At 36.9% G+C, this 15,113-nt stretch overlaps 1 protein-coding gene across 18 annotated transcripts in view; it reads right to left on the reverse strand.

Annotated features, from left to right (window-relative positions):
* Positions 1 to 15,113, reverse strand: part of EPB41L2 (erythrocyte membrane protein band 4.1 like 2) — a 232,103-nt gene that overhangs the window by 89,256 nt on the left and 127,734 nt on the right. For all 18 annotated transcript variants that reach the window (XM_066247989.1, XM_066247988.1, XM_066247987.1 and 15 more), the window contains one exon: positions 2,780 to 2,884. In XM_066247989.1, the coding sequence (XP_066104086.1) occupies positions 2,780 to 2,884 (105 nt within the window). The remainder of the gene's footprint in view (positions 1 to 2,779; positions 2,885 to 15,113) is intronic.

The following is a 15,113-nucleotide window of genomic DNA, read 5'->3' on the forward strand; positions in this document are numbered from 1 at the left end:
AGGAATAGTATGTTCAAGTAGATATTGTATGTACCACCAAGGATCCTTTTAGGAGGTAAATTGGTGGGGATTAAATATAGACTGTATGTGAGAGGTTACTAAGAAATGAAGCTAAAAAAATCAACTGAAGTCCTGTGACCAAGAGCCTATTAAACTGCGCTAAGAGGATTAGTTTGCATCCATTAAATGGTCTTAAGTCAGGGACTGCCGAGCCTGGATATCCATTCTGAAAGCTCAATCCAGCAGCAGTGTGAAAAATAATCACAGGGACCTGCAACTAGGCAGTCCCGTTAGGAGGCTAATGAAATACTGTAGTCAAAGCAAGAGATGACTGGGGCCTAAACCAAAGCAAGAACTGCGAACAAAGAGAACCAGGAGAGGGGTGTTAACAGGTAGAAAAGACAGACCTTGATGACTGAAAAGCAAAGAAAAGAGATATATGAAGTGGAAGGAATCTTCAGGAGACAGGTGAAGCTTAAGGGGAACAACTCTTGGACAACTGAGTGTAGTGTTCAGTAGGCAGGTAAGTATATAAATCTGAGAGTTGGGTGAAAAATGAATTAGATGCATATATTGGGAGTCATCAAAATAAACAATAGTGAAATATAGTGTTCCAAAAATACCATTCCTTTTTTTTTTTTTTTAGTGAGAAAGAGGAAGGGATAATGAGAAGCATCAATTCATAGTTGCATCACTTTAGGGGGCTTCAGTTGACCTTGTGACCCCCTTGCTCAAGACAAAGACCTTGGGCTCCAGCTGGCGATCTGGTACTCAAGCTGGTGAGCCTGAGCCCAAGCTGGATACCTCAGGGTTTTGAACTTCAGACCACAGTGTCCCAGGTCAATATTCCATCCACTGTGTCACCACCAGTCAAGCTCCACATTTCTTAATATAGCATATATCTTGGTATTTTACATATGTTACAACATACTGCATAATCTTCCTTTTTTAAAAAACAAATAAATGCTCTTAGACCCTACCAGTATGTAATCTCAAGAGTGGATAATGAAAACCATATCCCATCGCTCTACTTGTATAGTTTTGAGGGCCAACAGAAGGGCACATGACTGGAAATGTTATCAAGACCACTTTATAATTTAAAGTCTAAAAAGAGCACACAGTTTGTTTAGTCAAATATCTAATATGTTATTACTTCTGGGAAAAGTATTATAAATAGAGTTCTAATACGAATACCCACATACTATTCAGTAGGTAGGCATGCAATTTAATTGTCTTTACTTAAAACATGGAATTAAACCACAAATTAGCTATTAAAGATTTAAAACTAAGCAAGTTGAGAAATCTATTTCATATGTAATTATAGCCCTTATACCCTGTGTTTCATTATCAGGACATATACAAACAATGATGGCATGTGGGTAAAATAAAGTTACAACCTATATTCACCTACTAACTATTCTGTTGACTGTGATGTGAATGTTAGATATTAGAAAGGAATTTCTTTCACTGTGATCAAGTGGTCTGGGCATCTGCAAACAGAACAATCACAGGGAATGTATCTATCCATAGTCAGAGTCAAACAGACTTAAAAGGACTTCACTTTAGGGTGCAACCCTGGACTAAACCTTTACTCTCCCATACTCACTATCTTAACCAGACTCAAGTCCTAAGACTCAGAAAGTGACATAGAAGAAAAAGTTTTTCTTAACAACGGAGAAAGTGTCAAATGCTGAATGTTTGTATCCCACCCACGCCAAATTCATTCATTGAATCCTAATCCCCAATGTAAGAGAATTTGGAGATGGGGCCTTTGGGGATGATTAGGTCATGAAGGTAGAACTCTCATGAATAGGATTACATAAAGGAGGCTTCAGAGAACATCCTATCCCATCCACCATCTGAGGACACAATTAGAAGACAGTGTATGGACCAGGAAGTGGGCATTCACCAGACACCGAGTCTGTTTGCACCTTGATCTTGAACTTCCCAGCCTCTTGAGCTAAGAAGAATACATCTCTGCTCTTTATAAGCCATCTGGTACTTTGTTAGAAAAACTCAAGTTGACGAAGACAGAAGTCTACAGCTGAAGTCTGATTGTCAGAATTGGTTATTTTTTCTCTAAGTTGCCTATATAATTGAAAAGCACTGAAGTCCTTTGGAATCAGCATTAATCGTTATAGAACTCTTACACTCCTACTTAGTATCTTGGAAAATTCCTGGAGCAGAAACAATCTCGACACATTACTGATGTCAGGCAGACCTCTACTGGGTCCTGGCTGGTCAAAGCTAACAACCTAAGTCAGGCTGGGTCTCATTTCCTTTTCTGTCCCTAATAACCCAACAACAGGCAAGGAACACCTTCTCCCCTTACAGCCTCCAAGGTCTGTTCAGCAAGGCTAACATTCTGGAACCTACAGACAAGTAAACATAGGTACTCTTGACATTGACATTCCTTCTTAATAGCCTCCTTCCCTGCCTTTCAGGCATACTTAATGCCTAGTATACAGGTAAGTTCAAGAACTAAAAATTCAACATAGAAAATTTTTAGTCAGTTCTTTCAGTTTCTAATAACATAGGCCAGAGCATTCCATTTTGTTTGCTTATAATGTAAGTAAAAAAGCAGATATACACAATAGCAAAAAATTATAGGTGATTCTCCCTACATAATATGTTTTCAATATTTACCAAATTTCTACAAGGAACATAAAATGTCATAACAACAACATAAAATCTGTTATTTTAAAGCTAAATTTTACTCAAGTAAAGGAAGATATAGTATTTTTCTAAGACAATATATTGAACTTAAAATTTCACTTACTTTCTGCTCAGGGCTTTCCAGAAATGAAAGTCCAAAGTAGTCCTTCTCCAAGAGGTTGAGATGTTCACACACTTTGTCAAACAACACTTGTCCCTTAGCACGTTTCTGAGGGAAAAGAAATAACATCTTTACTTCTCAAGCACTAAAGATTCCATGAGTATTATAAATAAAGGGCATCATATCAGATAACATTATCTAGCTTAAAGTAATATATTTTTCTAAACTTTTATAACAATTGCATAAATTCTGAAATGAACGTGTGATCAGACAGAGGCTGTGTTATGCTGCAGCTTTCCATAAATATAAAAGCACTTAAAAGTAACATGCTAAGAGTTCATTTATTATTAAAATGTATAAAAATATGTCCAAACGGATTAAATTCCCCAATCTGGCTCATGTCACATCTGCAAGGTATACTTATGCCCTCCAAGAAAATCATTTAGCACTATTCCCTCAGTATATCCTACTACCATTTACTCCATCAGCACGGAGGTTTCATTTCTGTTCTGTGATATTTGTAGAACAGACTTTTTTTTCAATAAAAGTTATGTGGTGTTTTTTTTTTTGAGAATATGGCATTCACTCTTTAAAACAAAGTTTAAAAATAGAAGGTAATGAAACTGGGACAATAAATCAGTTGCTCCTAAGGATTTAACATGTGTTTGCCTTAGTTTGTATTTTGTGTTTTTAATTTAAAAAGCTGCTATCAACAGAGCTGTAAAAGCCTTTGAAAGCCATAAAGAAAAGCTCATTGTCCAATCAATGGCAAAGCATAAAATGGTGACTCATTTCCAATTAAGATGCACACCCCTGTGAATACCCAACTGCAAGGTCAGGTCACACTTCTCCTTCCCCTGCACTGATGGGAGCAACCACTGGACTGCACGTGAAAGTGAACGAGTCGTCAGACTGTTCCATCCTCAAGATGAATGTCCTCACACTGTCAGAATGTATCCTTGTTAGTTCACCAGTGTATGAAAATTAATGTTTCCCACACGTGTACCTCTAAAACTGCAATAAGATATAAAAGACATTTTAATTTCAAATTAGTACAACTGTGATAAGGGGCTTCAAAAGATAGTCTTCACAGAAACACAATTCACAGGCTTGTTTCTCTCCCCTAACCTTTTCTCCCTCCTCTTTGTGGGGGTGGAGGTAGGAAATTCATGCCTGAAAGGCTTGCAAAGGAGAATCTGGAACTTTTATTATTAAACCTTTAGTAGTAATATTTCTTAAGAAGAAAAAAATTACATCAAGTAATAGAGGAAAGAGGAAGAAAGCCACACAGATTACATTCTTTCAACATAACAAGCAACGCGCTATCCATACCACTACATATGCAGAAAACTACCAAGTACATGTAAGATAGATATGTTTATATGTGTACATATTTAAAGTACATACAAATAAGAGTACTGGGATCTGGATTCCAAATATCAAAGTTCTGAATGCATCTCCATTATTTGCAAACTTTGTGACCAGGGACAAGCCACAACTTCTAACTGCCTTAATTTGCACAACCGTGAAAGGAGAACAACAGAATCCCCCACCAAGGATATGGGCAGTACTAGATGAGCTGTAATACGTAAACGGTGCTGCGCCTAGAACACCTCAGGGCATATAGAAAATGCTTCATCAACACACGCTCCTACTGTTGATAAGCCGGAGGGTTTTGTAACACGAAAAATGACTAATTTCAATCAGATAAAATTTTGATTTAAGCTTTTACAACAAAAGATTCTAAATTTTATTATCTGGTCTACCTGCAATTATAAATCTATATAATAAAAACTCTGAGTGTGGAGGTATTTTAAATTAACTTTATGAGAATAAAGTGGCTTACATAATGACAATTACTTTCTTAAATGTGCATTAAAACCTATTGTCTCTTCTTTATAGGATTCTAAAGTAGATGTGAAGAAATCTGGTTGCAAAATACAGCAAAGAATATTTTAAAGGTAATCAGTAATCTAAGATAGAATTTGCTTTCTCTCACTAAATTTCAGCAACATTGTCCACTCCTGAACCTCCAGTAAGTAGAAGACTGCCCAGCATACCAGGCGCTAGAAAAAAAAAACCTGTTGAATCAACTAAAAACCTATATGTAACATACTTACTTTAAATGAGGTGACATTGAAGCTCACATTCCACTGACCAGAGCTCTAACTTCAGTGCCTGCTTTGTAATTAGGAACTTTCCTATCTCAAATAACAAAAGGAACAAACTATTACCTACTTAGATATCACCCACTATGCATGTATTAAGAGGTACAAATGAGTCACAGGACATTTTATCAACTATAAAACAGAATCATCTTCTTAATTAGAAAGATACTGAAGAATCAATGAAAGCTTATATAGAAAGTTGACCGTCAGATACAGTTCTCAAACAAACTTCATTTCTATGAAAACTCTCACTATAAGTGACAACTCTTTTTAAAAAAGCTAACTACTGAAACTAAGTAGCTTCAGACATCGTGGAGAAATGTGACACAGTCAAAAGAGTCATACTATTTCATTTGGTTATAATGCTATTTGAAACTAGGGTAAGAAAGATATTTAAGACAATTGATGACTATATATACCTCAGTTCAAAGAGAAAACACATTTCAACACTGGTGAAAAGTCAATTTTCGTTAACAAATCATACTTTCTCACTGGTTTCTGTTTCAAAAATAGAAACATGCTCTCATGGACAGAATTCCCGTAAAAGATTAAGAGGAAGACATCCGCAAGCTCACCACCACAATGCTGTGTTGGTAGGCAGGGCAGCATAGTGGGGCATCAGCATGAGCTGGAGTCAGAGCCAGTCTCTCCCTCATTCAACATGTTGTAAGCACAAATGTGACAATGGACAAACCACTTAGTCGCCTTAAAATAAGGTGCCATGTGAGATCATAACTATCTCACAGCTCACTGTGAGGGTCAGATAAACCCAGTAAGATAGCTAATGTCCAAGTATGAAACTAAGTACTCAGTCATAACTGAATTCCATTCCCAACTGTTCTTTCACTAGCTTGTATCTAAAAAAAATGCCAAAATGTAATGTCTACCTAGCTAGTAGAGATGCTCAGATTGCTTCTCTACTATTTTCTCCTTCACTCTCCAGGAAACAGATATTTTAAATGCTTGATAAGATCTTAACTGCACACACAAGCCACTTAAGCTTCCATTCAGCATCCCCACCCTTAATGAACACAAAGTCTGGCTAGAAAGACAAAAATTGCAACAATACTGTGAGGTATGTGCTGAAAGATGCATGTAGGAAAAATTATGGGAACACCAAGAATGCAATGAATATGTGAGAAAAATCATAGTTTCACCACAACTGTGACATCTGAAATGAATCTTAAAAAAGGAAATAAATTTTAACGCAGAGAAACAGCATATTCAAAAGAACTTAAGTTTCACTTTGAATGTTTAGAGTCTGACAGAGCCAATTTTTATTTCCAAGATACTGGAGGATACTGTGAGATGAAAAAAGGAATCCATCCATAATGGACAAGCCCATGCAATTTGACTGATAGCTATACTTGCTGTCCTACTCTCTGATGACTACGAGGGCTTTTCAGTCTACAAGGCTTAATATACATTGATCCAACATCTAATATGTATCAATTCTGATGGTATAATACTGGAAAAACACCAATAAATAAGATATACATGGTCTCAAGAACTTTATTCAACTGGCCAAGACAAAAAATAAAAAAGAAGCACAACTCACCACTTCAAAAAAAGTTCTTTTAATCTACCACTTTGGACATCTAGATACCTGTCCAACTGATCCAAAGACAAAAACAATCAATGGCCTATGAGAGAGCCTGATACAAGACCTCTACCCAAAGACAATGTCTTACTCTGAGGGTAAGATTACTATATGCAATTACATCTTCCCGCATGTTTAAATATAAGACAGGCATACACACACACACACACACACACACACACATACACACACACACACACAGTCATAGAGCAGAGGAAACAATAATGAGAAGCCAGTAAACAAAAGCCAAGGGCATCAAGAAGCAGACTTGTATTTGCCAAAATATGTTCCATTGGCTCCATTAGGTGCTCCATACACATATTCCCACTAGCCACAAAAGGGGAGTAGAGCGGGAAATGAAAATTCTGCTTACAGTACAGGGCTCTCTGAGTCTGTATGCAGAGTTCCCATACATGTGTATGTGTATGTATTGTAAATTTTGGTTATTTTCTCTTGCTAAAAAAATAATAAAACATTAACTTATTCCACAGCAGACTTATTGTTCAAAAGAACATAGCTCAAGAAAGGAGACAGAGAATTACGATGATCTGGTCCTTCTGCAGATTTAGAGACTGGAATTAACTTTTTTTTTATTAAAAAATGCCATAAAAGAGAATTCAGTTTACAGTGGTACAGGATTAGATGTGCCCAGCTCTCTGGAAAAAGCAAATGATTCCCATAGATAAAATCTAAACAAATATAATCAAAAATCAAACACAAGGAAACCAGTTACTATTATTGAGAGACATGGTATCAGAATCAGATCTTCAGAGACTGGAAATAATAGAACTTTTCATGTACAGAACACAAAATAAGTATGTTTTATATATTCAAGTAAATAAATAAATTTTTTTGTATTTTTCTGAAGTGAGAAGCAGGGAGACAGAGAGACAGACTCCCACATGTGCCCAACCAGGATCCTCCCGGCCTGGCCACCAGAGGGCAATGCTCTGCCCATCTGGGGCATTGCTCCATTGCAACCAGAGCCATTCTAGTGCCTGAGGTAGAGGATATGGCACCATCCTCAATGCCCAGGCCAACTTTGCTCCAATGGAGCCTTGACTGGGGAAGAGAGAGACAGAGAGAAAAGAGAGGTGGAAGGGTGGAGAAGCAGATGGGTGCTTCTCCTATGTGCCCTGGCCAGGAATTGAACCTGAGGCTTCCACACACCAGGCCAACACTCTACCACGGAGCAAACCAGCCAGGGTAATAAATAAAATTTTTAAATGTCATCAAGGAAAAATTATAAATTAGATTGTAAAAAGAATCAACTAGAATATCTATATATAAAAACTATAATTAAATGATAATCCAAATGAACAGGGTTTGACACAGCTCAAGAGAAAACCAGTGAACTAATAGATACGAAAAATACTACCCAGAGTACACAGAAACACAAATAGATAAAAAATATTCAAGAATTTTCAGACAATCAGATTTACATATATCTTATTAGAATTCTAGATAAAGAGAAGAGTATAAGGGAGAGGCAATATATAAAGACATAATGGTTGATAAATGCTAAACCTCTCAAAATAAACTGAACGGTTCTTTCCAGGTGAAATAAAATCGGCCCTAGCCAGTTGACTCAATGGTAGAGCGTCAGCCTGGCGTGCAGGAGTCCCAGGTTCGATTCCCGCCCAGGGCACACAGGAGAGGCGCCCATCTGCTTCTTCACCCCTCCCCCTCTCCTTCCTCTCTGTCTCTCTCTTCCCCTCCCACAGCGAGGCTCCACTGGAGCAAAGTTGGCCCGGGCGCTGAAGATGGCTCTGTGGCCTCTGCCTCAGGCGCTAGAATGGCTCTGGTTGCAACAGAACAATGCCCCAGATGGGTAGAGCATTGCCCCCTGGTGGGCATGCCGGGTGGATCCCAGTCGGGCGCATGTGGGAGTCTGTCTGACTGCCTCCCTGTTTCCAACTTCAGAAAAATACAAAAAAAAAAAAGAAAGAAAATCTATTAATCTATAATAACTTTTTCCATTAATTAATTATTTATACTTCAGAGGTTTTGACATGCATTATTTAAAAATATTTATAATAAAAGGGCTTGTTTCTAAAATGATTAGCTACAGAAACCAGAATGAAATATTAGAAAACAATGAGCATTCAAAAAAGTATGTAAAACACCATTACTTTTTATAAAAGAGAAAAGTCCTTTAGAAAGAATGTTCACAAAAAATTTTAAGAGAATGACCGGAAATAAGCAAGAATTGTGCCTGACCAGGTGGTGGCACAGTGGATAGAGCGTCGGACTGGAATGCAGAGGACCCAGGTTCGAGACCTCGAGGTTGCGAGCTTGAGCGCAGGATCATCTGGTTTGAGCAAAAGCCCACCAGCTTGAACCCAAGGTCACTGGCTCCAGCAAGGGGTTACTTGGTCTGCTGAAGGCTCACGGTCAAGGCACATATGAGAAAGCAATCAATGAAAAACTAAGGTGTTGCAACGTGCAATGGAAAACTAATGATTGATGCTTCTCATCTCTCCCATTCCTGTCTGTCTGTCCCTGTCTATCCCTCTCTCTGACTCACTCCCTGTCTCTGTAAAAATAAATAAATAAATAAATAAATAAGAAAGAATTGTAAAAATATTAAAAATTACATTAAAAGAATAAAAATCCAATGATACTCTGAAAACATTAAATTAAGAAAAAAGAGAATAAAATAGACAACTTACTATGTCCAGATGAATAAGAGAATGACTGAAAATAAAAAAGTTATAAAAAAAATTTTATTTATATTAATAAAAATCTATTGGTACTCCCAAAAACTTTATGATAATATAAAAATAAACCTAAAAAGGTCAACAAGAAAGAGAAGAAAAGAACAAAATAGTAAAATACAACTACTTTTAGTCTCAAACATAAAATTGCACATGGAGAAAATTTGAGACTAAGATTTTTTAAAAGTCGTTATGCAGCTAGCCACAGCGACACAGGTGGGGGGAGGGGAGTAAAGAGACACAAATATATACCCCACATGGGTGGGATGTAAAACTGAGACTCACAGACACAGGTAACAGTGAAGTGGTTACCAGGGGGAGGGAAGAAAAGAAGGATAAATATATGATGACGGAAAATGATCTGACTTTGGGTGATGATGAGCACACAACACAATCAAGAGTTCAAATGCTACAGAGATGTTCACCTGAACCTACGTACGCTTATTGATCGATGACACCCCATTAAATTTAATTTCTACATAAAAAAGAAGGACAAAGGGCGACCCCCAAGGTATTATCCCATCTAATGCTCATGGTGACAAATGAGAGTGAAGCAGGTCAGGTATGATTACTATCTCCAATTTACCCTTAGACTCCTCAGCTTGAAGGAAGAAGGGATGTAGTAACAAGGAGTGGCTGGTCTTCCTGGGCCACGCCCCTCCAAGCAAGGTCAGAAGAGAAATGTACAAATTAAGAAAGCCCAAAGAAATGGGCAATTTTCTTTTTAACAAATACTCATAAAATAAAATTTAAAAAATAGAACAAAGCCATCAAGACCAGAAGGAAAGAAGCATGAGCTAGGAAAGAAAATTATAACAGAAAACCCAGGCATGTTATACAAAAAAAAAAATCCAAAACAGATCAGCTTTTGGAAGCTAACTGAAAAAGGCAAACAAAATGGCTTATTTCTTCTTAAAGAAAACATACCAGATTATCAAGAGACACATGTTAAATGTTACATATTAAATGTCCCAAGTTATTTTTTTACAAGTACTCACCTGCAATCAAACTTGCCTGCCTAGGCTCTGACAGTAATATGACCTATGGCTCACAACACACTCCATAAATAATAACTCTCATCACTTGGGGGAGAGGAACCAAGACACAGCTCATAAGAGAATTCAGATCATTAGCCCTACCTCTTAATAGCTGTGTAGCCTTAGACAAGTTATTCAACTTTGCTATGCTTTAGTTTCCGCTCTTTAAAAAACACCTTACAATGATAATAAGAGAATTAAATAAAGTATATTTTAAAGCACTTATAAAGTGTCTGGCAAATTAAATGAATTCATTAAAAAGCAGCTGAAATCACAGGACCGTTCTGAGCTGTTCTAAAAATAATAATTGATTTTAAATACGATTAAAGAACTTTCACAGTTATGTCATCCAATCTCATTTCACAAATGAGAAAACTGAGGTCACAGAGAGTTTAGTTGATCTAACTTTTCAGTCTTATTTCCTGGGTTTCTTTTAAAGAATTGAATTCTTATTTTCTCCTATTATTATTGTTTTGATTTTTTTATAAACTTTAATTCTATTGCATGAGTGTACTGCAAATATACATTTGTTAGGCAGGCAGAGTCATAGATATTCTGTATCGACGACACCAGTACATACATACCTGTTCACTAGCTGTGACAGCAATTTGGGGGTACTGACCTAGATAAAGCGGACTGATTTGCCAAGGAATTTATTTTATAACTGATTTATTTTCAACTGTTGAAACCCTATTGCTAGATAAATCTCTAAATATTCCTTCCTGATGAAGACTATTCCACAGTCTCTAAATATTCATCTTTCTCCTTCAAAGCACTTTACTTCACATCTATACTACTTACTCTTACACTCTCCTTTTGAGATTTATTACGTTTGGAAACTAGTTTTTAAGCAACAGTATGTGCTATGGCAGCACCTCGTTAAGTAACTAGCTCACCAGTAGGCCAAGGTAGCTGTTGGATGGAATGGCTTGGTGCCACGAAGCCAGCCAGAAAGTTGGTAGAGTCGGAGTCTAGAATTCAGGCCTTAGACTCGTCGTCTTATGCAATCAACTGGGTCTCTAGCTCACGGACTACCAACCCATAGATAATCAGGGAACTAAACCAAACACACACTGCCAGACAGATTCTAGGTAAGAATAGTCACAGACCTACATTTTATTTTCACAATTCTACAATGTACTTAAACTTCCTTAGTAATTAATTTAGAGCATGTCCAAATATTTCTTAGGAACTAGAGGAATGAGAAAAGCAGAAACGTTCCACCTTTACACAGAAGGGGACAATGGGGCTTCGCAGAATCTCTACACATTCCTTTAGCAAGACATCCATCTGACTCTTAATCTTCTCTTACAACCTTAAGTATGCCTTTGCTTTGTATCCCTTCTTAGGCACAATCTTTCTAGAGCAGTGGTCCCCAACCTTTTTTGGGCCACGGACCGGTACTGGTCTGTGGGCCATTTGGTACTGATCCGCAGAGAAAAAATAAATAACTTACATTATTTCCGTTTTATTTATATTTAAGTCTGAACGATGTTTTATTTTTTAAAAATGACCAGATTCCCTCTGTTACATCTGTCTAAGACTCACTCTTGACACTTGTTTCGGTCACGTGATACATTTAACTGTCCCACCCTAAAGGCCGGTCCATAAAAATATTTTCTGACATTAAACCGGTCCGTAGCCCAAAAAAGGTTGGGGACCACTGTTCTAGAGTACAACTTGTGCAAATCTCTAATCTGGTAATGTAGCACCAAGTAATTAAACAAACCCATACAACTGTTAATAAAACTTGCCAAGTACACTTCAAAGAGAATGGTTACTTTTATACTAAATGCCAATAAGCTTTACAATTTGTTTTCTCTACTCAGCATCTCTCTCGCCCCACTTACACCACTGCCCAACATTGTAAAAATCAATGGGTTGAAAACTTAAAAAAAGAAGTCCTCCAATCTACTGCTCAGATATCAGATTTATTTTCCCTTTAAAAGACTGTATAATTGATGGAAGGAAAGGGAAACGACACGAGGTACTGAACACACAATACAATATACAGACGATGCGCTGTAGAATTGTACCCCTGAAACCTACATAATTTTATTAACCCATGTTAACTGAATAAATTCAATTAAAGATAAATACATAATAATTAGAGATATCCCAAACAGAGAGACAAAACAAGACAATTAAGATGGGTTTAAAGTATATTATTCAAGGATTGAAAAACTAGCTTTGGGGAACTTTAAAAAAAGGGGCGGGGATGTATGCAAAAGCAATCTACAGCAGACACAGCTGAAGAAAGGTAGGCTGGAATCTGAGACACTGAGCTAAGTCCCCCATGCCTGTGCTGTTATTTGTGCATTCCTTATTGAGGCCAAAACATGACATTTCTGGAGGCCTCTCAACTTGGAGGAATTTGTGCAACTGCTTACCCGGCAGATTGCAGTCGATGCCACACACCACTGGCGTTCCATAAAACACCATCACTGTCTCCGGGTAGGTTCCTCCACACTGCAGTCATTGTGTACTGCGGGAGACAGTTCTGGGAAGTACACAATGTGATCCATACATTACACCCTTCAACTATGTATTTGCGCTAGTTCTAAACTACACTGCAAATATAAAAGGCCAAGGAAAGAAAGGTATGCAAAGAACAAACACAACAACTGATACATTATCAGGGAAGGTGGAGGAAACCAAAGAAAACCACACAAAAGGGAAAACAGTGTCTTAAATAGTTTAAGGCCATCATTTATCAGATCATCCTTTTCCTACTAATCTAAGTGAGCTGTTAACATACCCGTGGCCCAAAGTTCACTCAAACACCAAAATAAAGGAAGAAACCACATCCAGTGACTTAGAGTATATGTGCTAAAAAGTTAATTCCAGAGGTAAATGAGTCGTTTATAGTAAAGCAAGATTTCAAGTGTTCATGATTATTAACATACAGTTGAAAAAGTTTTTCCAATTACTCCAAAAAGATATGTGTATATTATATATAAAATAAATGTGTGTATTTACACACACTTATACATGTACATGTATATACACATATGTATCTTCCTTTTTATAGCTGAAAAAATTCTCAACATTAATTTTCATTAGTGACCAGGCAAACTATATATATGTATATCCACTGAAGACACACAGACACAAACATGCATTATCAAAGCTATATAAGCCTGGAGGTTTGTTATAAATCGTTACAAAGAATCATAAAAAAGTTTTTTCTTCTCTAGTATTCCTTCAAGACTAGGCTACAGAAGGGAATGGAGAAAAAGAAAACCCTCTCACAGCTCATTATAGAATCTCTATTTCGTTTCCATTCCATAAGATGCAGGGGATTACGACAGAGCACTGGGAAAATTTCTCAGTGTTATTGACATGAATGACATAAAATAATTATTCAATATAGTTTTAGACACCAGAAATAAAGATAAAAAGGCTGTTACTAAAACCAAAACACACACTAGGCCAGAAGAGACTGCACAATACCCTCTAGTAACCGTTAACAAATTTTAATTTTAATTTTAAAGGAAATCTTAATGTAGCTAGAAGCTTGTAGGCTCTCCTTTAATAAAATCATGCACAGAACTTCATTAACTTTTCAAGGACACAGGAGTTGCCCTTCTTATACATTACACTAAGACCCTATTTCATAAGCACAATGCTTCCAAGTCTAAATGCAGTATTCAAATAGGATTTTTCCTACCCCAGTCTGCTGTGTTTTGAAATGTTTTAGAATTCTTAACTGAAAACACAATTCCTCTTGTAAGCAATCAGGTAAGTTTTGATCACAGACAAGATAGAGAAAGATGTTTCATCTTCATGCTACGTGGAAAATGGCAAAAAACAACAAAAATCCTGCTACCAACATTATTCACAAACAAGCAAGCAAAACAAACTGTCAACCACAGGTTTAAGTCTATTAGCTAGGGTCTTACCCTACCCCCCAGGAAAATAAATGCCAATTTTTAGTTTTAAAAAATAAAACATTAACCTTTTCATCTTTCATCCATAATCACATCCTGCATTTCTAAGGCATTTGTAGATTTTTCTTCTGAAACCCAGAGGTTTTCATCTATTTTCAGTACATAAGAATCAGCTAGCTGACCAGAGGCATACCCTCTCAAAGGTCCAACTCCACCCTGCAGAACGGGCCTGCAGGAGGCTACCTCAAAACCCAGTTCCCACTCTTCTCACCAGCATGCTGGCTCCAGAGTAATCCTAAAACCAAGTTCTGGAACACAGCTGCAGAAAGCCTCACAAAACCCCTAGTTACGAATCTTGAAAACTGTTAAGCAAATCACATTTACTGATGAAATGTAAATACCGGCCCACAAATTTTACACAAGGAATTATGCTTATCTTTTGGCTTTAACTCATTGATAAGGAATAATAAACACTCCTATAAGTTCCAATACTTGTCAGTTGCTCAGCTGTTTAAAAAGCATGGTCCTTTAAATGCCTTCCTTTGGTAATAAAGCTTAATGTAATGACATTATAGCCTATGAGGAAGAACCTCTAATCTTCATTTGTTCTAACCAAACAGACTGTAGTTTCTCATAATGCAAAATCCAACTGTATTTCTATTTCTAGAGTTTACTGTAGTGGTAAAGTAAATAAATTCATCTTTGATATTCTTTTTAACTCAACTGGTTACAGTCAATGCCTCTCCAACAAGAACCTAAGTCATTTGACACTAAAAATCGGGTTTATTCAAAATATCAATATAAAATGTTATTTTTAAATCTTGTGGGGTTTGTTGTAAATGCAAAAGTATTGACTAAAGTTTGTTTTTTTAATCTTAGCAAGGTCTTTAAAGTATAAAGTCCATCATGAATATGTAAGTGATAT

Source organism: Saccopteryx bilineata, chromosome 12 (genome assembly GCF_036850765.1).
Source record: "Saccopteryx bilineata isolate mSacBil1 chromosome 12, mSacBil1_pri_phased_curated, whole genome shotgun sequence".
In the NCBI taxonomy this organism is placed as follows: domain Eukaryota; kingdom Metazoa; phylum Chordata; class Mammalia; order Chiroptera; family Emballonuridae; genus Saccopteryx; species Saccopteryx bilineata.